At 35.5% G+C, this 24,743-nt stretch overlaps 1 protein-coding gene and 2 pseudogenes across 1 annotated transcript; all 3 read left to right on the top strand.

Annotated features, from left to right (window-relative positions):
* The first annotated feature begins 6,375 nt into the window (after window positions 1-6,375).
* On the top strand, window positions 6,376-11,549 carry SMT1 (sterol methyltransferase 1). The gene is made up of 14 exons (XM_008233242.3): window positions 6,376-6,574; window positions 6,721-6,840; window positions 8,035-8,101; window positions 8,696-8,769; window positions 8,858-8,942; window positions 9,037-9,092; window positions 9,523-9,577; window positions 9,777-9,824; window positions 9,963-10,046; window positions 10,139-10,255; window positions 10,361-10,444; window positions 10,532-10,657; window positions 10,804-10,901; window positions 11,258-11,549. Exons 2-14 carry the CDS (start codon window positions 6,758-6,760, stop codon window positions 11,319-11,321), a joined length of 1,041 nt encoding a protein of 346 aa, XP_008231464.2. The 5' UTR covers window positions 6,376-6,574; window positions 6,721-6,757; the 3' UTR covers window positions 11,322-11,549.
* Window positions 11,550-14,736: 3,187 nt separating this feature from the next.
* On the top strand, window positions 14,737-16,235 carry LOC103330639 (spermidine hydroxycinnamoyl transferase pseudogene; annotated as a pseudogene).
* Window positions 16,236-22,342: 6,107 nt separating this feature from the next.
* LOC103330667 (spermidine hydroxycinnamoyl transferase pseudogene) lies at window positions 22,343-23,910 on the top strand (annotated as a pseudogene).
* The last annotated feature ends 833 nt before the right edge of the window (window positions 23,911-24,743 follow it).

Below are 24,743 nucleotides of genomic sequence, written 5' to 3'. Positions count from 1 at the left end.
AAAATAATCAGATCTTAGATCAACCTCCATACACAAATTAAACTAGCATACTCCTTTCACTTTTCACTTCTTTCAAAACAAAATGTTCAAATATTTCTTTTTTCTAAAAGTTCAGAATAAAATAAAAATAACAATAAAAACTTCATAGAGAGAGAATGGATTTCTCCCTCCCGAAAATTCTGAAAAATCTTGGCTGAGCAGACTTAGGCGACTCCAGTTTCTCGTTATCCGAGTCAGATGACGACGAAGATGACGAGTCACGTTGCATTAGTGACGAGTTGGGTTTGTGGGTTGCTGTGGCGTGGCCTTAATGAAATGGTAACGTGGCCTTGACGAATACGATGTCGTGGGATGGTGATGAAGACGTCAAATATGAAGTTTCGGGCTCGTCGGATCTGGGGATAGGGAGTGGCGGTTGAGCTCTGCGCCCTTCTCTAGCGAACCCAGTTGCTAATCTCATCCCAATGTCGACACCGACATTCGTTGGGTGCAAGTGATAGTGGTGGTGGTGATGGTGCGACTGGGTTCATTGAAGAAAATGAGGGGCTAGGTTTTACGGTGGGGCTGGGTGTTAGGGGATGATGCGGGAGGATATCGAACTAGGTGCAAGTGTTAGGGAGGATTGGTCTCGCGTTGTATGACTTTGTAATAGGGGTGTTGACTCTTCTATTTAGTCATTGGCATGGTTGAACTCTTTACTACTCTGAGGTTTTATCCCTTGTATATTTCCCTGAGAAGGTTTTAACGATGCCATCATTAACATGCATGTTCTTACCATGTAATGTTCTGTTTGGGGGGAATGCATTAACAGTTTCTCTATAATAAATAAAAAAATATAATTTTGTGGCTAAAATATCTACCTTCAAGAGTAGGACAAGAGACAACATAGAAAAAAGGGCCCCCGGGAATGAAAAGTTTTGTGAAAAAGTTTAGGAGGAAGGAGCGAGAACAAGTTGAGGTTGAGGGCCTCATTCTAGTACAACTATTTCACTTACAATTACTTTTCGCAGAGCCATTAGATTAGATCCAATGGTGTTTTCATATAATGTTCTCACTAGATAACCGCCTTCAAATTGTATGTTGTGACCTGCGAACATAATTAAACATAATTGAAAATGAAGTGGAGCCAAGTTGATTTAGTTTTTTTTTTCTTTTTTCGGTCAAAAGTCGATTGAGTCTTGCACAGCCAAAAGTTGTTAATTTTCTATTTTTAAAATTTTGATTTTTGTCAAACTAATGATTGAAGGTTAGTGAGGTTCCATCATGTATTTCTATAGATGATTTAAAGGAAATAATAAGTGCATTAAAAGTAAATGAATTTACATATATGAACTTATTACTCAATACAATTTTGTACTGTATATGCTACTTTACAAAAAAAAAAAAGTATAAGAGAATTCTATTAAAAATAAGTTATCAATTGAACGCATTAGTCAGTATATACTTTAGGTCCCGTTTGTTTCACGAAAAGAAATTGAGGTAGGGAAATGGAAATCAAAGAATTCTTCCAAATGTTTAGTAATATTGGGAAAAAAAGTAAATATCATTTTTTTTTCCATATTTGATTTGTTTAGGAGTATAAACACACTTGGTTTAGTTTTCCAATTATACCCATAAATGAAAATTATGCAATAAAAAGTTTAATCCATGCTGGCCTTGTTATGTTTAATTCTTAATAAGGGCATATTGGTCATAAAAATATATAACTAATTTCTGTCTTTGGTTTTCTATGGGACGGGAAAAATAAGGTCAAGGTGAATGGAAGGTTTCATTTTCCCGATATTTTCCCATTAGTCAAGATACTTTTCCCCATGCCTAAACTTTTCATGACAACCAAGTCAGCATATACTGAAGTAATATTTCTTAGATGAGTCTTTTTCTTTCATGACCTTAGACAAGTCATGATTTTTTTTTTCCATAAAAAAATATAAGTCTTGATTTTTTTTTTCTTTTAATGTAAAAATTTTGACATTTTTTTAGAGCAATGCTATACTTATCACATTTTTATCCCACATTTTCATACCATATGATGTGGCATGTTCATATTATATGAATAATGTTACTCTTACCACATTTGTTTACCACATCTTTATACCATCTTGAATAATGCTACTCTTACCACATTTGTATACCACATCATTGTACCATCTTATGTGGCAACTGAGGTGGACAACCACATCAATTAAAATCATTTAATATTTTCTTTTCTTTTATGATTTATTCAAGTATTTGTTTTTCTAATTGTCTTAATTAAAATACACTTCATTGATTTAATTGATGTGACATATAATATGGACATGCCACATCATGTGATATAGAAATATGGGATAAAAATGTGGTAAGTGTAGCATTACTCTACCATCTTATGTGGCAACTGAGGTGGACAACCACATCAATTAAAATTATTTAATTTTTTTTTCTTTTATGATTTATTCCAATATTTTTTTTAATTGCCTTAATTAAAATACACCTCATTGATTTAATTGATGTGACATATAATATAGACATGCCACATCATGTGGTATAGAAATGTGGGATAAAAATGTGGTAATTGTAGCATTACTCATAATCTATACATGCTTATTCTCTTCATGTATATTCTCTGTCTTTCACGACTCATTAGCTCTTTCAAAGTGTTAAATAACGATTTAGCATACATTTTCATGTTACTGGATGAGCAGCGCTATCTTCACCCCCTTTTTTCTATTCTCTCACCCATTTTTTATAAGAAAATTCAATTACAATATTATTTTTTTTACAAAAAATTATACATACATGTAGCTTAAAAATTTACAGCAAATAAATTCTTAAAAAGGAAAAGAAAAGAAGAATCAATGCAACTATTACATAATAAAATGTATAAATTTTTTTAAAAAATTGTTAAACAATGAATGAAAACAGAGTCTAAAATTTAGAAATTACATGGTTGGAGGAAAAAATTGTCACCATGGTGGATTAATTGACACATTACATGAGCTAGTACAAATGCAATTTCAAAACCCTAGTCGCTTCTTTCCCTCTATGAGTCCTAAAGGAAAACTCCGTAGAGAAGGGAGGAGGAAAAAGCAACATTGCCCCTCCTCCCCCTCATCTCTTCTCATCTTTTCCTTTTAGGTTAGTGAATAAGTCCACTGGGCATTTTGAATAAAAAGCCTCTTTTGGTAATTTTTTTTTTTATAGCCATGCTTAGATTGAAGTTTCCCATTACCCATTTTAGTTTACGTTCTCAATCAAATCTTTCTCCCAAACCCACTTTCCAATGCCACTCATGTTCTCTAAATTTGATTCTACATCGTCTTTGAAGGAGGCTAAATTGTTCTTTGGCAGGGTTGTTTTCATTTATTTGTTCACTCTTATGCACAAGTAGATCGTTGGAAATCATATTTTCCCCAGATCTGTTACAAATGCGGTGGTGGGTGTGGCCGCGAAGGCGCTTCTTCAAGTGGTGGTGGTAGAAGTTCATTTAGGCTCATGGGTTGTTTTAGGGTTGGTTACTTTGGGTTTGTGGCTTTGTGTGAGCTTATGGTTAATTGTGGTGATGTGGGCTAATAATTTTACTACGACTTTTGTCTACTTTTAGCATGTTAGTTTGATGTCCTCTTGGGATTGATATTTTAGATGTCTTGTTGATGTCTTTGATTGTACCGTTGAAGTTTATCTAATGAAGTTTCTCTTCGATAAAAATAAAAATAAAAATTGACACATTACACAACAATAATTAGTCAATCAACTACCTTTTCGATTATGTGGATTGAGATGAGATCTTTTCATTATGTAGTTGTCCTATAAAGTTATTTACACTGACAACCTTAAGAATTTTTATGTTTTCTCTGAATTCCATAAGTTTCGGAAATTATACTAACACTCTTGAGGTTTCAAATTTTTGTCACACAACCCTTCCACTAAAATTCCATCCAAAAATTGCTACAAAAGCACATGACAAATATGTGTTTTTGTGTGTGTCAAAGTTAGGAAAGGGGACAAAGGAAACTCACACACACAGGTACCATGGGGCTCGAACCTAGGACCATTTGGGAGCAAACCAAAGGTCTAGGCCAATCCAACTAACACCTCATTATCACACAACAAATATGTTGAATAACCCAAATAATCTCATGAAGTTAAGACAATGTTGTTTAGTTATAGTCAAATGTGGGAGTGTAAAACATAGGGTGTGATTTTTTTATTTATTTAAGGGAGTTGATTTTCCCTTTTGTTTTTTTAATACTTTTTAATCAATTTTGTTTATTTGTGTTCTTCCTCTTTCCTATTTTAGCCTTGATGACGTGGCAAGTGAGATACTTTGGAGAGGTGTTGATGTGTGAAAAAAAAAATGAATTATTTAAAAATAATATTTTTAAACCAAAAAAATATATCCCAAACCCCACCCACCCTTTATCTCTTCTTCCCTATGCATCCACCCTTATGTCTTCTCTCTCTCTCTCTGCCCCCTCTTTCTTCGACAAACCAAGCCCACACCTCCTTCTTCTCTCTCCCTCTTTTTCTCTCTTCCTCTCTCTTTCTTCAACAACCAAATCCATATTCAGGTTTTTAAGAGAGGTTTAGGGTTTGAGTGTGGCTTGGCTATTGGGCATGAGGGGCAGTGCAGTGGTGGATGGCAGTGGGGCTAAAATGCAGAGATGGGATGAGGGGAAGGTTGACGAAGAGAATGGGAGAATGAGGGGTTTGTTTCAATTGGGGAATTTTTAAAAATATTAATTTTAAAGAATTCATCCATCCATTGAAAATATATATATTGAAAGTAGAGTTCAAGTAGGAAAATTAAGTATAAAGAAAAAGAAATAATATAAAAGTGAAGTAAGGGTAGAATAGGAAAGAGAAAGAACAAAAAAGAACAAAATTGATTAAAAAAATATTAAAAAAATATTAAAAAAATAAAAGGGAGTGTAAGTGGAGAAAATGGGAGTGGGAAAATCAGGTCTCATTTTTTAATATTGCTAATTTTTGAAAGAAAAAGGCAAAGAAGTTTTCCTTTAATTAATTAATTTATTTATTTATTTATGGAGAGTAACATGTGGGTGAAGGTTATGTCAATGTTTTGTTAAAAAAGTGAAAAACAATTTGGAAAACCACTTTTAAATTAAGAATAATATAATTTTTTAATACAAGGAGAGGAGATTTCTCACACACAATACTAAGGTGCCACAAGTATTTGAACCTGAAACCACTCGTTGCAAACAAAGATATTTGATCAATCCATTCTTTTTATTGAGAAAATTATACCTACCTAAAAATTTCATTTAGGACAAAATTTATTTCATTTAGCAAATATTTACTTATTATATTGCCATGATGTTCGTCTTTTTATGAAAGGGTTACGTCAAAACCATTGTAAAATTGAAGGTTTATATGAACATACGAATAAGTTTAATGAGATGTATGTGCAATCTAGTTTAGGGGTGGGCGCGGTTCGGTTCGATTTTCACCTTACATTGGAATCGGAATTGGTACTATTTAACTAGTGTGGTTCGGTCCGATTTTGGTGAAAAAAATTTATGAAACTGGCCAATTCAGTTTAAACCGATTCCAGTGCGGTTTTCAATTTTTCAGGTTTTGGACCGGATTTTTTAAATATAGTTTTCAATTTTTTTTTACAAATTCTAAACTAATTTTTTTTATTTTTTAGGCTTAAAAATTCACAAATGATCCAATTTCGTGCAAAGAGAGATGATTGTGCTTAGAAAAGAAATGTGCTTTGAAGTTGGGCTTAGGGAAATATTAGTTATCGGATTAGAAATTTAGCATTGGACTGAAAATAATTTAATAAAAATAAAAATAAAAATACGCAGTCGGTCTGGTTCGGTTTTGTAAAGTGTGAAACCAGCATCGAAATCGATTTCAATCGGTCTAATTCAGTTCGATGCCAGTTTATTGTCTTTTTAGTCAACACGGTTTATTTTCGATTTTTTTCCATCCGATGTGGCTCGGTGTTCAAGTTTTCTTGTCTCAATGCCCACCCCTAAACTAATTTGTCATTTAGAGAATTTTTTTGATTATATCAACACTTTTTGAATGGAAAACTAATAGATAATGTTTTGTAAAAACAATTTGAAACCTCATATGTAATTTCGGAAACCTCAAGAGTTTTGAAAAAAAAAAAACCGAGAGAGTATCAGTGTAAATAACCATTCTTCAACCTATGGTTGGAAATCTTTTTTGCTCGTTAAATGTTGAGAATGGTGATGAGGTTAGGACATTTTAAGTTTTTAAAGAAGAAAATGACAAAATTTATTTATTTTTAGATTTCAAAGAATGGTGTGAGCAAAGATACTCCTATATTTTATCATTATCTGTTAAAAAAACCCTTCATTAAAATAAATTTTTTTGTTTTGTTTAACTAAATTACAGCGAAAATTGTGAGATTTGGCGTTGCTGTAGTGTTTGGCCACCTCTCTCTCCCTGTCATGCCGCTAAGCTTTTGTTTTTGAGACTGTCTTCACTTTGTATATAGCCAATTTGCTTTTCTTCAACGAATCTCTCTCTCACATCTCTCTTCAGCCTTCCCCGAAAAGACTCGCCTTTATCTCGGGTTCTCTCGGACTCTCCTTTTGATGTAAAAACTCTGATTTTCATCATCCCACATTATATACCCAAAACATGTTTTCACTTTTTTGTTTTTGTTTTTCCTGAAAAATCAAGAAAAGTTTCTCATTCAAATGCTTGCTTGTATTTTTCATGAAATGGGTTTGTGTTGTGTAGATCTGCGCAACTCTGATTTTGGGAAATTCAAGAGGAGATGTCGAAAGCTGGAGCACTGGATCTCGCATCAGGTGTTGGTGGAAAGATTGACAAAACCGAAGTTCTCTCTGCTGTTGAAAAGTACTTCCTCTCTCTCTCTGTCTCTCTCTAGAAAATGATCCATTGGGCCTATAACATTTCTCCCTATTCAAGCTTTGATTCCATATATCTCCTTTTATCTTTCTAGCATCAGCTTCAATCAATCCATGATACTGATGTATTTGGTCTTTTTTTTGGTAATTAAAAAAAAGATGATAGTAATGTTTTTGGTCTTTGTTTGTCTCTCTTGAATTTTTCTTTAATGCCTTGCTCTCTACCATAAACTTTAGGTTTTGTTTCTTTCTCAGAAATAAATGCTTGATGTTTTGATCTATGTTTCTGTCCATAGATTGATGTTTCACTATTTCTCTGTGTCTACCAATATCTTTTTTAGTCTGTTTCTCTCTCTAGCTTAGGCTTTCCCTTTTGATTCTTACTAATCTGCATGCTGCTAGAGCTCTAATCTATACTTATATGAAGTTTAGATTGTCTTATCTTTTGGGTTTAATGCTAATTTTGACTTGGGCTAATCTCAATTATCAGATGTCGAATCATAGAGTTAGTGAATCAATTAGTCAATGAACTAAGGGAATGTCTTAGTGTAAGGGAGTGTCTCTGTAGAGTCACGTGATTTTGGGAATGTCTGACTGATGTGGTGAGGTGTCCCTCCCTAACATGTGGTGGTAGGTTGCACGTTATGAATATCTAGCTAACCAAATGGATTAAAGCTTTTCCTTTGAATATCTTAGATGAAATTTTTTGTAACTTCTATTTACTACTACTACTACTATTTATTTATTTATATTGATATTTGCCTGGGCATTCATGGCAATTAAGTACTTGATGTACTTAGAAATTGAAATCACGAAACAATAGTAATATGTTATATTAGTGGATGTTGTCCTTTGGATGACCAAATAAATAAACAGTGGACTTTTATGAGTTATGTATGTAATGGGGATGAAAGACTAGGATTTACAATATTGTCGAAGTACTTTACTTGTTATTGAGTTGCATGGCTTGTGAGGTGATGCAACAAGAATTTGAAAGCCATTTTGTTCAATTTTGTGAAACTATTAAATGTAAGTTGTAACCAAACTTTTAATCTTTTCATACATGGCATTGTAAAGTTCCTCGAAATATTTTTGGGGTGTAGTGTGAAATCCTTTAACCTGATTCCCTGTGTAAATGTTATGGGATAACAGCTTATATCTCAGTTATTGAATAATGGTTCAGGTATGAGAAGTATCATGTCTGTTATGGAGGTGAAGAGGAAGCAAGAAAATCTAACTATACTGACATGGTAAGAGAGACTCTTTAAAAAAGTTTTCTTTTCCACTGGTAAAAAGAAAGATATTATCTGCCATATATGTCAAATATTCAAGAAATACTACAAATCTAGGATGATTTCTAGCTGCTGATACTTGATGTCTCCAGGTTTATCTGATATTCTAGCTGCTGATGCTAGATGTCTGGCTAGACCTAGGAGGATCTCTTTGTAGTTTCTTGTTGTTTGGGCCTTGGCCCCCTTTCTCACCAAAAAGAAGAAGAAGAAATACTGCAAACTTGTAAATGCATATATATATTCGCTATATATATTTGGTAATGGTCATCCATTCGGCCTCAAGGTTTCTGTGTTGTCTTATAAAGTCACCTACTTAGTGTCATAAGACCCAAGAGAATGGCAAGCTGTGTCGTTCATGTTGTACTAGCTATTAACTTTTCTGATTATTAAGATACATTGATAATTATGTATATATGGGAAAGTTAGCCTTTGCATTGTCTCTTTTGATTATAAAGGATTAACGCCTCATTGTTACAAATTTAAACAGATGGCCTTTTGGTTCAAGCTTGGTAGTGGCCTATTTTCACTAAATTGGTTTCGTGTGGATTTCAGGTTAATAAATATTATGATCTTGTTACCAGCTTTTATGAGTATGGCTGGGGAGAGTCTTTCCACTTTGCACCCAGGTTCCTCTTTTTTCTTCTCTTCACGTGCAAGCAGTGAAATATTGTGTACTGTAGAAGAGTTTCTGATAGATGTCTTTGTTTCTTGAAGATGGAAAGGGGAGTCTCTTCGAGAGAGTATCAAGCGACATGAGCACTTCCTTGCATTACAACTAGGACTGAAACCTGGACAGAAAGTTAGTCTTACTAAGTAGATTTAGTGGATTATAGATTAGCCAGAGAGAGATCCCTGTTAAATTATTGACTTGGTTTTCCATATTTTTGTGTTAGGTTCTGGATGTAGGTTGTGGAATTGGAGGACCACTGAGAGAAATAGCTCGCTTCAGGTGATTGCCATTTCTTTTATTCAGGCTTCAGTTGTGGTAGCGCTGCCTTCTTGTGGCTGTAATATTTGATTATGAAGTGGCAAATATGCAGACTATGCTTTCTAGTGAAGATTAATTTTCTATAGTTGTTTTCATTCTTATGAATATTGATTTTGTTGCTGGGTTCTACCAAATAATTATATTCATAATTTTGTATATTTATAGAAATAATGAGATTATTGTCATTGTTCTGATTGATTATAACAACACAAAGCGAATGGCTGTTATTAGCTGGGTGAATCACTTTGAAAACGCCTTATTCGCTGACATCCTATTAGGCTTATGGTTAAAATATGATTTAATAAGTGAGATGATATCACTGCGATTTGTGTAAAGACTTGTTATGCTGATGTCAGTTGTAACAATGCTTTTTCTACGGTGCTTTGTGCAGCTCAGCATCAATTACTGGGTTGAACAACAATGAATATCAGATCACAAGAGGAAAGGTAAATATATACTGGCGACGCGTTGTTTTGATTAGCCTTGATGGTATCTCAAGATAATTTGTTTGTCCAATGGACAATGCTCAATTTAGTCGATGGAAATAGAAAGTCGAAGATTTATTTTATATATTAGAAAGGACAACTCTAATGCTTCAGTTTCAAAGTGGCTAAATGCTATATCATGCTTTTGTTTGCTTCACAGGAACTAAACCGTATCGTAGGAGTGGACAAGACCTGCAATTTTGTAAAGGTCGGCAGTATTGTTTATGAGTTTCATGTTCTTTGTAGAAATTACCTTTTGTTTTTTTCTTCCTGCAGTAGACTTAGTCACGTGAAACTAGTTTGTGTTATAGATTTCATTCTTTGTACGTGTTTCTAAATGGTGCAGGCTGACTTCATGAAACTACCTTTTTCTGAGAATTCATTTGATGCAGTATATGCAATTGAAGCTACCTGCCATGCACCGGATGCAGTAAGTCATTCTTTTTTCCTACTCTTTTAGTTAGCTCAATACTTTCTCCCCGTTTCTGTTGGCTGAGCCTTTTTTTTTTTGGTTCTGGGTAGTATGGATGCTACAAGGAGATCTACAGAGTATTAAAACCCGGTCAATGTTTTGCTGCATATGAGTGGTGTATGACTGATGCATTCCATCCCAATAACCAAGAACATCAAAAAATTAAGGTAAGGGAAACCAGAAGCATGAAATGGAGCTGGTGATAGATGCTTAATTTACTTATGAACAGATTCTAGATTGTGAATATACATTAAATAACTTTATGACCACAGGCGGAAATTGAGATTGGTGATGGCCTCCCAGACATCAGATTGACAGGAAAGTGTCTTGAAGCTTTGAAACAAGCCGGTTTTGAGGTTGGTAGGAAGTTTTCCTTCTTTATGAAATATACAGAAGAAATATTGGCTTTAATTTTCTGTTTTTTCTTTTCATTGTGACCGTAGGTGATATGGGAGAATGATCTTGCAGTGGACTCACCTCAACCTTGGTACTTGCCTTTGGACAAAAGTCGGATTTCATTTAGTAGCTTTCGTCTAACAGCTGTTGGGCGTTTTATTACTAAAAACATGGTAAGAGTTCATGAATATCATGGTCGTTCAATAAATTTGGAAACCCACTTTCTTATGGGGCATGTTGATGTGGAATATTGAATATTCCTGTGCTATCAAAACACTTGATGCAGTTGATCAGTGCTTGAGTTATATTCTTTTTTTAGGTCAAGGCTTTAGAATTTGTTGGACTTGCACCACCAGGAAGCCAAAGGGTTCAAGATTTTCTGGAGAAAGCAGCTGAAGGGCTAGTAGAAGGTGGAAAGTAAGTTTTCTTTTCAGCACGCTTATTCTCTTCTCTTTGTAGACCTGAACCTCCATGCACCTCATATGGGAAAAAGTAATTTTGCTAAGATATGAGGTATCTTGTGTCTGGGATTCAAACAAGAACCAACAGGCCATGACTTCATAATTATAGTTTTAGGCAGCTCATTGACTGGTGGTGATGTTGGACTGGAAATTTTTTTCCCTTTGTTATCATATTGAAAAGCAAAGCCATTAAATTTTCTCCTTGTAATTGGAGCATAACAATGGTAAATTTGATTACAATTTGCCTTAATCAGTCTAGAAGCTTGCATACATTGGCTACTGAAATTTATTTTCTTGATGAACGTCTTTCAGGAGAGAGATTTTCACACCGATGTATTTCTTCTTGGCCCGGAAGCCGCTTTCAGAGAGTCAGTAAATTGGTAGTGAAGACTAGTTAATCTGTTATGGTTCTGGACAAGTATGTTAGAATTGGGTGTTGACCATGGTACCTGACTTGAGAGCTCTCTTAGTTTGTTTGTTTTCATTAGCTGTGAGTTTATTTTTCATGTTTATTTGAGGAATACTTGTTAGCCTTGACCTCCATTTGGATATATGAAAGAATGAAGTTTCCACCCTGCATCAGCTGGGTTTCTGTTTTCCTCTATTTCATATGTATATATTATTGTTTTTTTGTTTGTTTTTATTTTTGCTGCCCCTGGGTCATGTGCTATCACGTGGGGATTTGGACTTGTTCTCAACATGTGCTAGAGTAAATCAGATCTATTATCAATCACGAGAGCAACTCAAAGGAAGGCATAAAGTGTCAAAGTCTCTTTCACACAATAAAAATCAATGTGCAACCTTTGCTTAGGTTATCTTTGTTGACAATATCAATTGACTTAACGCAATCTTCAACATCCTTGAAATTTATCTCCATCATTTAAAGCCTCAGTGTGAAATTTAGGTATGCTGGTTTTGCGAGCACCATACTCTTGAATAAATCCGATGACTATTTGGTTTAGTGAAAGATTAAATAAGAAAATTGTACAAAAATTATTCAGCTGGTACTTGTTAGAAAATTCTGGAGTTTAATAACTCAACCAATTTCAGCTCTTTTTCTCTTGCTAAGCTTGACATCACCAGCCCACTTCTATCCTCAACGAACTCGAGTCTGTTTCATTATTCTCGGGGTTATAGCTCTACCAGTTAAGAGTATTTATTTATTTTATTTAGAAACGAATGCTCATATTTTAGGATCACTAAAGAAATAGAGAGAGGGGACAATGAGCCGTAAATAAGTTATTTTATGCCTTACATCCTGTGTTTGAACTCTCCTTCCCCTTTCCTCGAAATAATATGATCAAGAAAAGATGCCATGCATTTCAAAGTCTTACTAGGTTTGCTGTACACACATAACGTCTAAATGGGATTAGCTAGTTGAAAGCGTGTGTTGTGTGTGTGGGTCTACTATTTTTTATTGTTTTTGTAGAGTAAGAATACATTGTGTGTAAATGGTTTGCTTCCATAATCATCTTGATTAAGAAAATGAATTAATTCGTTAAATCAAAGCCAATTCCATGTTATTGGTGATTCGAGCATTAAGGGAAAGAGTTACTTTTGAATTAAGTAAAAAGAGGTAATATTCTCGATATTCGTTGAAGAGGTAAAGGGAAATACAAATTTGTTGGATTCCAGTTAAAAAATGGAATAATGCTTCTCTTACCACATTTGTATACCACATCTTTATACCATCTTATGTGGCAACTGAGGTGGACAACCACATCAATTAAAATTATTTAATATTTTCTTTTCTTTTATGATTTATTCCAGTATTTGTTTTTCTAATTGCCTTAATTAAAATACACCTCATTGATTTAATTGATGTAGCATATAATATGGATGAGTGTACAAATTTCCCCATGAGAATATTCGATTGGAAAGATTCCCCTTTCTTCTTCGCCGCCTCCTTCTCCTTGCAAAATAGAACCAATAAGAGGACCACACCCGAGGGTTGTTGGCCAAAGGCCCTCCGATGCCTAAATTAGTTCAATTGAATCGTATAGAAAACAATAGCTAATAGGGTACGGAGATGTGTTTATGGTGTAAACCGGGCGGCCGGAGCCTTATGTAAAAGAGAGAGAGAGAAAGGAGGTGGCTAGGGTTTGAGAGGAATTTTCTGCAGAGTTTCAGTAGGGATTTTAGACGTACCTCAACCCTTGTGTGTGGCCATGCTTTTATAGTGGTCTCGGAGGCTAGGGTTTCAGAGGAATAATTCCATAGATGGAAGGGAATTATTCCTCCCCTATTTGGAATTCATTTGATTAATTAGGGATTTGATTTATTAGGGTAAATCAAATCCCTAATTATGGTAGGTATCAAATTAAATCCCATTTTAATTAGCTAACTTCTCATTTAACTGGGAATCGTGGTAGAAATCAAATCAATTCTCAACCAAATTAGGTAACGTTCAATTTAATTGGGTAATTTCCAATTAAATTGAGTAACTCCCAATCAGGTTGATTAATTCCCAATTAGGTCAAATAATCCCCAAATGTAATGAATTATTTGACCTAGGGTTTTGATTTAATTTGGTTACCACAATGGACATGCCACATTATGTAGTATAGAAATGTGAGATAAAAATGTGGTAAGTGTAGCATTACTCTTTTTCAAATTTACTTGTGGGTGGGAAGATAAGATGGGTGGGAAAATAGGACAGAGAATGGAAATAGCAGCACTCTAAGGAAATTTTAAGATAAAAGGTGGTAGTACAAACATTTCTTTTTAGATCTGGGAAGAGGGGGAGTGAACCATTGTTTAAAATGGTAAAAAATCAATCTATAATAGCTAAATGGTATAAAAGTTCAAATATGATAGAATTCCCGAGTAAGGGATGTTCCATTAAAACCATGGTCGAGTTTAGTATTTCCTAATTAATTACGACACTCTCTTCATGGAAAAAATCTTCTCATTCTTAATAAACAGTTAGATAGGAAGGATAAGAATCACATAGTAAGCACCCTCATATAGGGATTTCATGAAGATGGCTACAAACTCAAGATCTTCTTGATTTTTTTTTTTTGGCGAAAGACGGCGATCAAAACTATCTTTTTTTGTTTTAATAAGAAATAGTAATAAGGAAATGTTTTTTTAAAAAAAAAAAAATTATAGAAGCACAGTATTGGGAGAAGAGGAAATCCAAATTAGGACCTCGAGTGGAGGGCACGAGCTACAAGTCTCTTAAGTAATAAGGAAATTTTAAGATAAAAGGTGATAGTACAAATATTTCATTTTAGATCTGGAAGAGGGGGAATGAACCAGCGTTTTAAATGGTAAAAAATCAATCTATAATAGCTAAATGGTATCAAAGTTCAAATATGATAGAATTCCCAAGTAAGGGATATTCCATTAAAACCATAATAGAATTCATTATTTCTTAAATTAATTACGATACTCTCTTCATGGAAAAAAATCTCCAACATTTTCTCATTCTTAGTAAATAGTTAAGACAGGAAAGATGAGAATCACACAATAAACACTCCTATTTAGGGATTTCATGAAGATGGTTACTCTCTCAACATCTTCTTCCATCATGATTGTCCTCCTTACAACAACTATATAAAGCCCTCTACAGTTGCTGAAAAACACAACCGAAGCATTGCCTATATTGTCTCTTCAAAAACTCTCTTTGTTGATCTTACTTTCAAAATTCTTCTGTGCTTTATTCATCGATCACATTGCCAACAGGTACGTACATGAGCATATCATTCTAATTACTTATAATATCAATTATTATCCATTTGCGTCACTACATTTGAAACATAACATACATATATACAGGAAGTAACATAATGGCAGCCACAATCAAAAGCTCCTATGTACTGAAGCCAGCTGAAGCAACATGGCAAGGCTGCCAAACTCTATCTGAATGGGATCAAATTGGCTGCATAACTCATGTCGGCATTATCTACTTCTATAGACCAGACCAACACTGTGTCACACCAACTGACGCCATTGCCAATACCCTCAAAGACTCACTACGCCGCGCTTTGGTGCCGTTCTATCCACTAGCAGGTCGTCTGCGTTGGATTGAGGGAGGCCGTCTTGAGCTCGACTGCAATGGCATGGGGGTTCAGTTCATCGAAGCCGAGTCTGATTTGAAACTCGATGACTTGGGTGATTTCTCTCCTTCTCCGGAATCTCACTCTCTGCTCCCCACTGTAGACTACAACCTCCCAATTCATGAACTTCCTCTATTGTTTGTCCAACTGACAAGGTTCAAATGTGGCGGTTTTAGTCTCGCCTTGGAAATTTCACATGCAGTTACTGATGGCCAAAGTGCGTGTCATTTCATTGGCGAGTGGGCTAAGCTCGCAAGGGGAGAGCCAGTTGGAGTAATGCCATTTCTCGATGGACAAGCCTTCTTAGCTCGACACCTTCCAGCTCCAACTCAAGTGTTTGACCATATAGAGTTCAACCAACCACCGAATTTACTTGGGCAATCAGATGATTTACAGGAGAGTAAGATGAAAACAACTTTAACCATGTTGAGGCTCACCAAAGAACAAGTTGATAAACTTAAGCAAATGGCGAATGAGGGTACCAATTTCAACAACTCTGACACTAAGCGCCCTTACACGCGCTATGAGACTCTGGCTGGACACATCTGGAGATGTGCATCGAGGTCGAGAAACCACAAAGATGAACAGCCAACGGCATTGATGGTTTGCGTTGACTTTCGATGTCGTATTAAACCCCAGTTGCCCGAAGGTTACTTTGGCAACGCAGTATTTTATATGCCTGCCACAAGTCTTGCCGGTGACTTGTTGTCAAAGCCATTAGGGTACGCGTCGAGTAGAATAAGGGAGGCGGTCGAGAAGGTGACAATGGATTATGTGCTGTCAGCCCATGAAAGGTTGAAGAATGAACCAGACTTAACTCGGTTTCAAGACCTTCATTATGCTAAAGAGAGTGAACGAGGGCCCTTTAATGGAAACCCTAATATTGGGGTTCTGAGTTGGCTGAGACTGCCTATATATGGGATGGATTTTGGTTGGGGAAAGGAGATATATATGGGTCCAGGGCCGCATGATTTTGATGGGGATTCTATGATCCTTCCAGGTGCCGATGGAGATGGTTCTGTGGTTGTTGCCTTGTCTCTACAAGTGGCTCATATAGATGTTTTCAAGAAGCACTTCTATGAAGATATCATATAATTAAATAAGGGCTCATTTGGTAGTTCTTGTTCTAAAATCATTTATGCCAGTAGTGCTTATACTAACAGCGTTTGTGTTAGTAGTGCTTTTACAGAGAAGCAGTTTATTGTTTGACTGTAAAAAATAAAACTGCTTTTATACTTTATAGAAGTACGTTTTATATTTTGTTGAGCGTTTGGCTGCTAAATTAAAAAATAAAAGCACTTTAAGAGTACTAAGGTTTTATTTATTGTTTTTTTTTTTTTTTATAGCAGAGAGTACCAAATTATCAAATTCTTTTTTCTCAAGTACCAAATTATCATAAGACATTATGAAGTCCAATAGCTCATTATCAATAAAATTGTTTCCATTTTAGAATTTTTTATTATCATCTATAGTATTATTTTAAGGAATAACAATAGTATGCAATGTAGATAGGAAATCAGTAATAATTAAAGGCCGTTCCATTGAAATCTACAGCTGCTCCCCTTTCATAGTTTATTTCTAGGCCATAGATGTAAACAAGTTTTGTTCATTTGTGATTCAGCTAACAATTTAAAAGCAAACCCTCTACAATTCACATTCGATTTAGAAGAAATCATTCTTACCTACAACCTCGCTAATTAAGACCTATAAGATTGCACATTGAAAAGGTATGAATCAAGAATTTAACAGAGAATAAATGATTTTGTGGCTTGGTCAAAGTCAAAGTCAAAGTCAAAAGTCAAACTATTGACCCGAAAGTATTCTCAATTAACAACTCATTCTCTCGAGCAACGGATTTAGAAAACCAAGAACCCATTAAGTTCTATGAGAACCTACAAGAAAACTACATGAGTCATGTTAGTCCCTCTTGGGCACTCATTCAAGTCGTGGTATTTGTTACAAGAAGCAAACCCCAAACTTCTCCTCTCGGTCTCTGCTTGGATCATCAATTAAATATTAGCTAGATATTTAAATCATTAAGAACAGTAACAAATATTCAACAAGGGAATTTAATATAACTATAAAAATTACGTATTCATGGTTAGGCCACATCGTAGCCCTAGCAAGGGAATTTAGTTCATGACAGAAGAAAATATAAACAAGAGAATTATTGTCATAAAACCGATTTGGCCGATGGACTTGATCTTCAGAATCTCCATAGGAACACCTTCGAAAGCTCCTCAAATAGTGCAGTAGCAAATTCTTGTCTCTTGACTCTCTCTGATATTTCTCTGGTTGTATGAAAGTTGATGGAAAAATATGGTAGAGAAGATGATCTCGCTATTAGGTTAAAACTTTGTATTTATAGACCAAGGGACTCCCCCAAAAATAAGGAAAATAATATTTATTTAGGAAAGATTTGAGTAGTAGAGACAAAATAGGAAAATAGAAGAAAACCCAATCCCAAAATATGCGGCTGTACTTGGAAATAAAGTCTCCAAGTCAAAGAAGGAAGTCTCATATTGGGCTTTTAGAGAAAAATAGGAAAATAGGCTTAGGTTATTTGGGTCAGCCAATACAAAATTCCTCCAATTAGGCAAAGGATGATGTTGGCTTATTCAAAACGTGAAGCAACCCACCAATTGCAAAGATGAATCCAATTCACCAATTCCGCACTATCAGCAAACTCACATACCCAGCAAGGCCTTGGAAATCACGCCCTCAAGCATCAGCCAACAAAAAATGCCATTATCTATTGTGACTTCCATCTAGTCTTTCATATGCACAACAGGGTCTTGGATATTATGCGTGGCTTTAATCAATTGGGATGGCAACGGGAAGTTTTGATCAAGTATCCGCCCAACACACCTTCTTTAGCTCCACCAATTAAATACACATGGGTCTTCTCCAATATTAATAGCTGTAAACGATTTCAGCTTCACAATTGATGGTAAACTTCTCTAACTCTATGTTTCTGGGACCAGTTGTGGGTATAAATTGGCACTTGCACAAATGTACTCCAGGTGTTTGATGAAATGACAGAGTGAGTTACTGATATTTTGTGGAGTTGATAACTCCACCTATTTTGATCCCTTAAGCTTCCAAAATTATAGTTTTTGCTCCAAAGCCTTGCTAAGTATGATTTCCTACAAAATCTTCACCAAACACATTAAACTAATCAATTTCACACAAAAACAATGCAAATAGAGATAGATTATATATGCAAAATATGAATCTATCGGTAAGATAACGGATTTCAAATAATTCAACTGAATAGCTTTTCCATCACTAAATCTCGCGGCTGCATCCAGTAACTCTGGATCGCCTACATACCCTTAATAAGGGATCAAGCTACACGTAGTTCTTTCAATGTAATAGCAAAACCATTTTTCATAAGCTCTGACGTACATTCTTTTCAACTTTTCCTATCCTCGGAACAGTTGATACTCAGAATATATGTAGGTCATTCCTTGAATTTCCTCTAGTTCATAATTCAATTTATATATATTTATATGTTATTAGCTTAAATTGTATATATATTGTAATAATAAAAAGATAAAGATAAAAGTAAAATAAAACAAAATAAAAATAAAAATAAAAATAAAACAAATTAAAACCAACAAGCTTCGAAGATACTCTTATGCTTGCATCGAAACTCACGTAAGGCTCATATATAAATATATGTATATATATATATATATATATATATATCAACAACTTAATTAATATATATATATATATATTCATCTTTCACTTGTAAAACAAATTTGTCGCTTAAGAAAAAAATGGTAATTGGATAAAATCCTCAATTTTAGTTTAAAAGCATCTCAAAACCGAAATTCTCTCCACCTAAGTGTACCCCCATTCCTGATCCGTCAATTCCATTATTACCTTCAATTCCGATATTTTTCCGTCAATTCCAAATATCCCGCTAATTTTATATATCTGTCAATTCCATCCTCGCATGCCTCGAAAACACAAAGTTAACCGAACCGCATTCCTTGCAGGCCTCGGAGACACCAAGTCAACCCGGTCCGCATTCCTCGCACCACACGGTTCACCACACGGCATCCCCGAAACTCGTGGGGCATTATTTATAAATGACAAACTATTTCAAAGCAACTAGGGGGAACTCCTGTGGTGGGTTTGAAAAACCATATCTCAAACTTATATCACTACTTTCCCTTTATTTCACAATCCATTTCCTGACCCTTATATCAACTTTCTAATAAATTGATTCTCAACTATACTTAAAATATATATGCCACATTCTGATAAAAACCAAGGGTCGTGATTCATCATTTTCAGCTACTGGGTATTTGTATTAAATATGGACATGCACTTAAATATTTAATTAGTTTATTAACCACTTTGAACTCCGATTAGCATCCCATTCCAATACTGTAATAATAATCTTAATAGCAAATAAATAACTAAATAAATAAGTTAATAAAATAATAAAATAATAAATAAATATTCACTACCCCTTTAGATTCCATCGAACACCTTCAAATAACACATAATTAAATTATGCACAATTTAGCAATCTATAAATAACTAGCTAATCTCAATCCATAACATGACCTAGATAACTCATTTTCTGTCAGGACTTGTTTACATGGTTGTTCTAACACTTCTCAAAGGATATAACGACCTCGGAAGACTCACGGTCAACCAATGGGTCAAACTGCCTAAACTTGGTCAACAGGGCCCGCGGGGCCCACGACCTCCGATCACAAATCCCGGAGTCCCTAAAGGTTCAACATACTCTTCTAAACCTACCCTGCAAATTTGGTCCGAATCGGGCGATTGGATTGATCATGATCGCACGATCGGACAATTACAATTTATCTTGCCTTAGGGTTCACGATTTCGGAGTATCCGGGACTCTAATTCACGATCCGTCGAATCCAACACTGTCCTAGAAATACAAGGAACAACATATATGAATTTGGGTTCGATCCAACGGTCTGAACATATCAAACCAGGAAATTGCACAATATGCGAAATCAGTTCGAGACTCAAATGATATCCAAATTGAAATCTGAGCACACCTACGCGCTCATGACAACTAGGGGATCACATTTGGACACAATGCCCCTCTACTATAATACCCACGCGCCGCCACACATGCAGGCAGCGCATGGGTATCCCAAGCGATAGCGGTTGCCGGAAAAACCTCAAAATTTAGGGCCAAATTTCCTACCATAGGTTCAAAATATTGATTGGAGCCACTTTAATTCTTGGGCCTACCCCGAAAAATGGCCGGAAGTGGCCGGAATTTCAACCCGAAATCCGGCAAACTTTGGGTTACAAATCAAGTTACCTACGCTAGAAATCGATCAATTCCTACCCAACCATCAGCTAGAGCATGAAAAATATGTGAAAATCATACCTCACACGTCTGGTTTGGTGGCCGGAGGAGAGAGAACGAGGCCGTCAAAATTTTGAATAAAACCGATCGGGTTTCAGCTTTTCCGACATTGAGAAGGCGGCGAGCGGAGTAGGTGGGGTGAGATGATAGGGTTAGGCCGGTCCGATGGGTGCCGATTTTGTGGCTGGTCGTGAGTGACCTTAAAAAGGGGTGGTGGCTATGCAAAATTTTCGAATGGGGGTTTCAGATGACAGGAGAGAGAGAGAGAGAGAGAGAGAGAGAGAGATAAAAATCTGACTTATTCCAAATTATGATTTTACCCCTCTACATGTATTTTGATTGTATCTTCCTCAATACAACTCGGATTTGAGCCCACTACAGGCCAGTTTGGCATTGTTGTGCTGTGAAAATAATTACTATCGATTTGCTGTGTGAAAAATCAGTTGTTAGAGAAAGCAGTTTGGCATTTGGTAAACTTTTTGTTAAAAGTGTTGTTGGTACTAATTCTCGCATAATCATAAAATGATTGCCACATAATCATTAAACTCAACGCCTCTTCGAAACTAATTCCTGCATAATCAGAAAATAAAAGCACCTCATTAGATGTTTTCCCTTATAGCTTTCTTTCACAACAATTTTTAACAATAATTGATTTTCTCATAGTTTACCAAACGGGGCTGGGCTTCCCAAATTTTTTTAAAAATCACTTATCACCCCCCAATTAGCAATACCAAATGGGCACTACGTGTCTACGGACTCGTTTCGACGTGCTATGCACAACGGTATAATCAGAATTCCCAAATTCCTTTCTGGTCAAACAATCAACTTTAAACCTAATAAATTAGTCACGGGGTATTTTCGTGTTTTATTTGAATAAATTAATAATTAAAGATTATTTAAGGTTCGGGTTGTTACATAGGGTGTACCAAAGGTATTTTTGAATGTGGGAAGAGGGGGAATGAACAACCCTATTTAGGATAAAAGGATACCTATTTAGGGAATGAACAACCCTATTTAGGATCAAATTAACTAAGGAAATTTTAAGATAAAAGGTCATAGGACTAGCATTTCTTTTTGGATGTGGGAAGAGGGGGAATGAACCAGCGGTTTAAATGGTAACAAATCAATCTATAATATTTAAATGGTATAAATTTTCAAATACGACACAGTTCTAGAGTTAGGGATTTTCCATTATAACCAGAATTGCATTTAAAATTTCTTAAGTAATTACGACACTCTCTTCATGGAAAAGAATCCCCAACATTTTCTCATTCTTGATAAATACTTAGATAGGAAGGAAGAATCACACAATAAACACTCTGATATAGGGATTTCATGAAGATGGCTACTCTCTCAAAATCTTCTTGATTCTTCTTTTTTGCGAAAGATTGCAATCAAAACTATCCATTTTTTTTAAAGAGAAAAATTAATAAGGAATATGTTTTTTTTTTTTAAAAAAAAATTTTTAGAAGAAGGGTAATGGGAGAAGAAGAAATCCAAACTAGGACTTCGAGTGGAGGGCGTGAGTTACAGGTCTCTTAAATAATAAGGAAATTTTAAGATAAAAGGTTAGAGTACAAACGTTTCTTTTTTGGATCTGGGGGCGGAATGAACCAATGTTTTTAAATGGTAAAAAATCAATCTTTAATAGCTAAAAGTTCAAATACGACAGAATTCTCGAGTAAGGGATTTTCCATTAAAACCAAGATCGCGTTTAGTATTTCTTAATTAATTACGACACTCTCATGGAAAAAAAAATCCCCAACGTTTTTCTTATTCATGATAAATAGTTAGATAGGAAGGATGAATGACACAGTAAACACTCCGAGTGTTGTTGTTTTCTTGTGTGAGTGTTTATGCGTATATTTTAGTATTCAGTGTTCTTCATATTGTGCTATTTCTCAATCCAAAGGGAAGATTTGAGTTGTTTGATCAGAGAAGAACATACAACATATATATATAATGGTGGTGAAGTTCAAAGATTCTAGTCTACTGAAGCCTGCTGAAGAAACATGGCAAGGTTGCCTAACTCTGTCAGAATTTGATCAAGTTGGCAGCATAACACACATTTCAACTATCTACTTCTACAGACCAGACCAAAACTGGGTCACGCAGCCTGAGACCATTGCCAATATCCTCAAAGACTCACTACGCCGCACTTTGGTGCCATTCTATCCACTGGCAGGTCGTCTGCGTTGGATCGAGGGACGCCGTCTTGAGCTCGACTGTAATGGCATGGGGGTTCAGTTCATTGAAGCCGAGTCTGATTCAAAACTCGATGACTTTGATGATTTGTATCCTTCTCCAGTATATCACTCTCTCTTCCCCGCTGTAGACTACAACCTCCCAATTCATGAACTTCCTATATTGCTTGTCCAATTGACAAGGTTCAAATGTGGTGGTGTTTGTCTCAGCTTGAAAATATCACATGCAGTTGTTGATGGCCATAATGCTTCACGTTTCTATTTGGAGTGGGCTAGGGTTGCGAGGGGTCAGCCAATTGCCGTAATGCCATTTCACGATCGTAATGCCTTTCAAGCTCGACACCCTCCGGCTCAATCTCTTGTGTTTGAGCATACAGAGTTGAACCAACCACCAATTTTACTCGGGCAATCAAATGATATCGAGGTGAAAAACAAGAAAAACACTAACACCATGTTGAGGCTTACTAGAGACCAAGTTGAGAGACTTAAGCAGATGGCAAATGAAGGTACCAATTTCAACAACTCTGACACTAAGCGCCCTTACACGCGATATGAGACTGTGGCTGGACACATATGGAGATGTGCTTCCAAGTCAAGAAACCTTAGAGATGAACAGGCGATGCAATTGGCGGTTTGGATGGACTTTCGTAGTCGAATAAAACCTCCGTTGCCTCAAGGCTACTTTGGCAATGCAACATTTTATGTGAATGCCACAAGTCTTTCGGGTGACTTGTTGTCAAAGCCATTAGGATACGCATCGAGTAGAATAAGGGAGGCGATCGAAAAGGTGACAAATGATTATGTGTTGTCAGCCCTTGAGAAGTTGAAGAACCAACCGGACTTGACTCAGTTTCAAGACCTTCATCGTGCTATAGAGAGTGACCAAGGTTCTTTTCATGGAAACCCTAACGTTGGGGTTGTGAGCTGGTTGACAGTGCCTTTTTGGGGCCTTGACTTTGGATGGGGAAAGGAAATTTATATGGGTCCAGGAACGCATGATTTTGATGGGGATTTTGTGATCCTTCCAAGCGCTAATGGAGATGGTTCTGTGTTTGTGGCTTTGTCTCTACAAGTGGTCCATGTGGATGCTTTCAAGAAGCACTTCTATGAAGACTTTATATAACAAACTGGTATTTAAAGTTGCGCGTTTTTTCTTGTGATTTTTTCGTTTTGGTGCTCCATTTCTCTGACCCATTGCATGACGTGTTTCTGTTTTTGTCTGGACTTTTTTTATTTTATTTTATTGTATGTGTGGTACTCTTTCCTCTCTCGGAGTTTTTCCGTATAATTTACCGTAGAAGGTTTTAATGAGGCAAGTTAACACAATGTTCTTGGGTTATTAATAAAATTTATCTTCCCTTCAAAAAGCTGTCGCGTGCTTAGCTTCATGTCAATTATATTATTGTTGCCCCTTCCTTGCTTTGTCTTGGGACATGCATGTAGTGGGTTCCAAATTCCAATCATGTTTTCGTTTTGCTTTTCTTCCATTTTTCATCTAGTACCTATAACTTCAATCACCAAGCATATTACAGAATATGGATCCAAAATAACGTTGAACTTCAAAATGTATTTTTGCTTCTTCGGTATTTTTTATTTTCTAATGTTTTCTTGAGAGATATAATTAATGCCCTTTAACCACTAGAACTATAAACCCCTTGCAAAATAAAATTATTGCCATTTCAATTAAACAATATTTCAAGGGCAGCTTTTAATGCAAAACAAATAACCATATATTTTCAAGAACAACTTTTAATGCAATACAAATACACGACTGTTTGATAATTTATAAAAAAAAACCACTGTATCCATGTTTATTCTGCAAAAGAAATATGATGTCCATGTGTGTTTAAGGATGAATGATTCGGAAAGGAATATTGTTTAATTATAATGGTTGTGAAAAATATTAGAAGTCCTTCTTCTAATATTAATAACAGATAATAGGTAAATATGTTAAATAGATGATATCATGTAAACCCCATTACTTAATAAGAATTTGTTATTCTAAATACGGAACTAAGGTAAATAATTAAGGTTTTTTAGGTTTTAGACATAAAAAAAATTTCACTTTTGGAAAAAGCCAAAGCTTTTTCAAAAAAGACAAAAAAACCGCTCAACTTTCAAATCAAAGACATGCAAATGTATTGGATTCCTTAGGAAAT

Source organism: Prunus mume, linkage group LG5 (assembly GCF_029339155.1).
Source record: "Prunus mume cultivar Tortuosa linkage group LG5, ASM2933915v1, whole genome shotgun sequence".
NCBI classification, from domain to species: Eukaryota; Viridiplantae; Streptophyta; class Magnoliopsida; order Rosales; family Rosaceae; genus Prunus; species Prunus mume.
This window is presented reverse-complemented; position numbering and strand designations above follow the sequence as displayed.

Excerpts from the sequence above, each read along its gene's own strand:
- SMT1 (XM_008233242.3), top strand. The coding sequence starts at position 6,758 with ATGTCGAAAGCTGGAGCACTGGATCTCGCATCAGGTGTTGGTGGAAAG. Across the intron at positions 10,256-10,360 it reads AAGAACATCAAAAAATTAAG|GCGGAAATTGAGATTGGTGA; the intron begins GTAAGGGAAACC and ends TTATGACCACAG. Across the intron at positions 10,658-10,803 it reads GTTTTATTACTAAAAACATG|GTCAAGGCTTTAGAATTTGT; the intron begins GTAAGAGTTCAT and ends TTCTTTTTTTAG.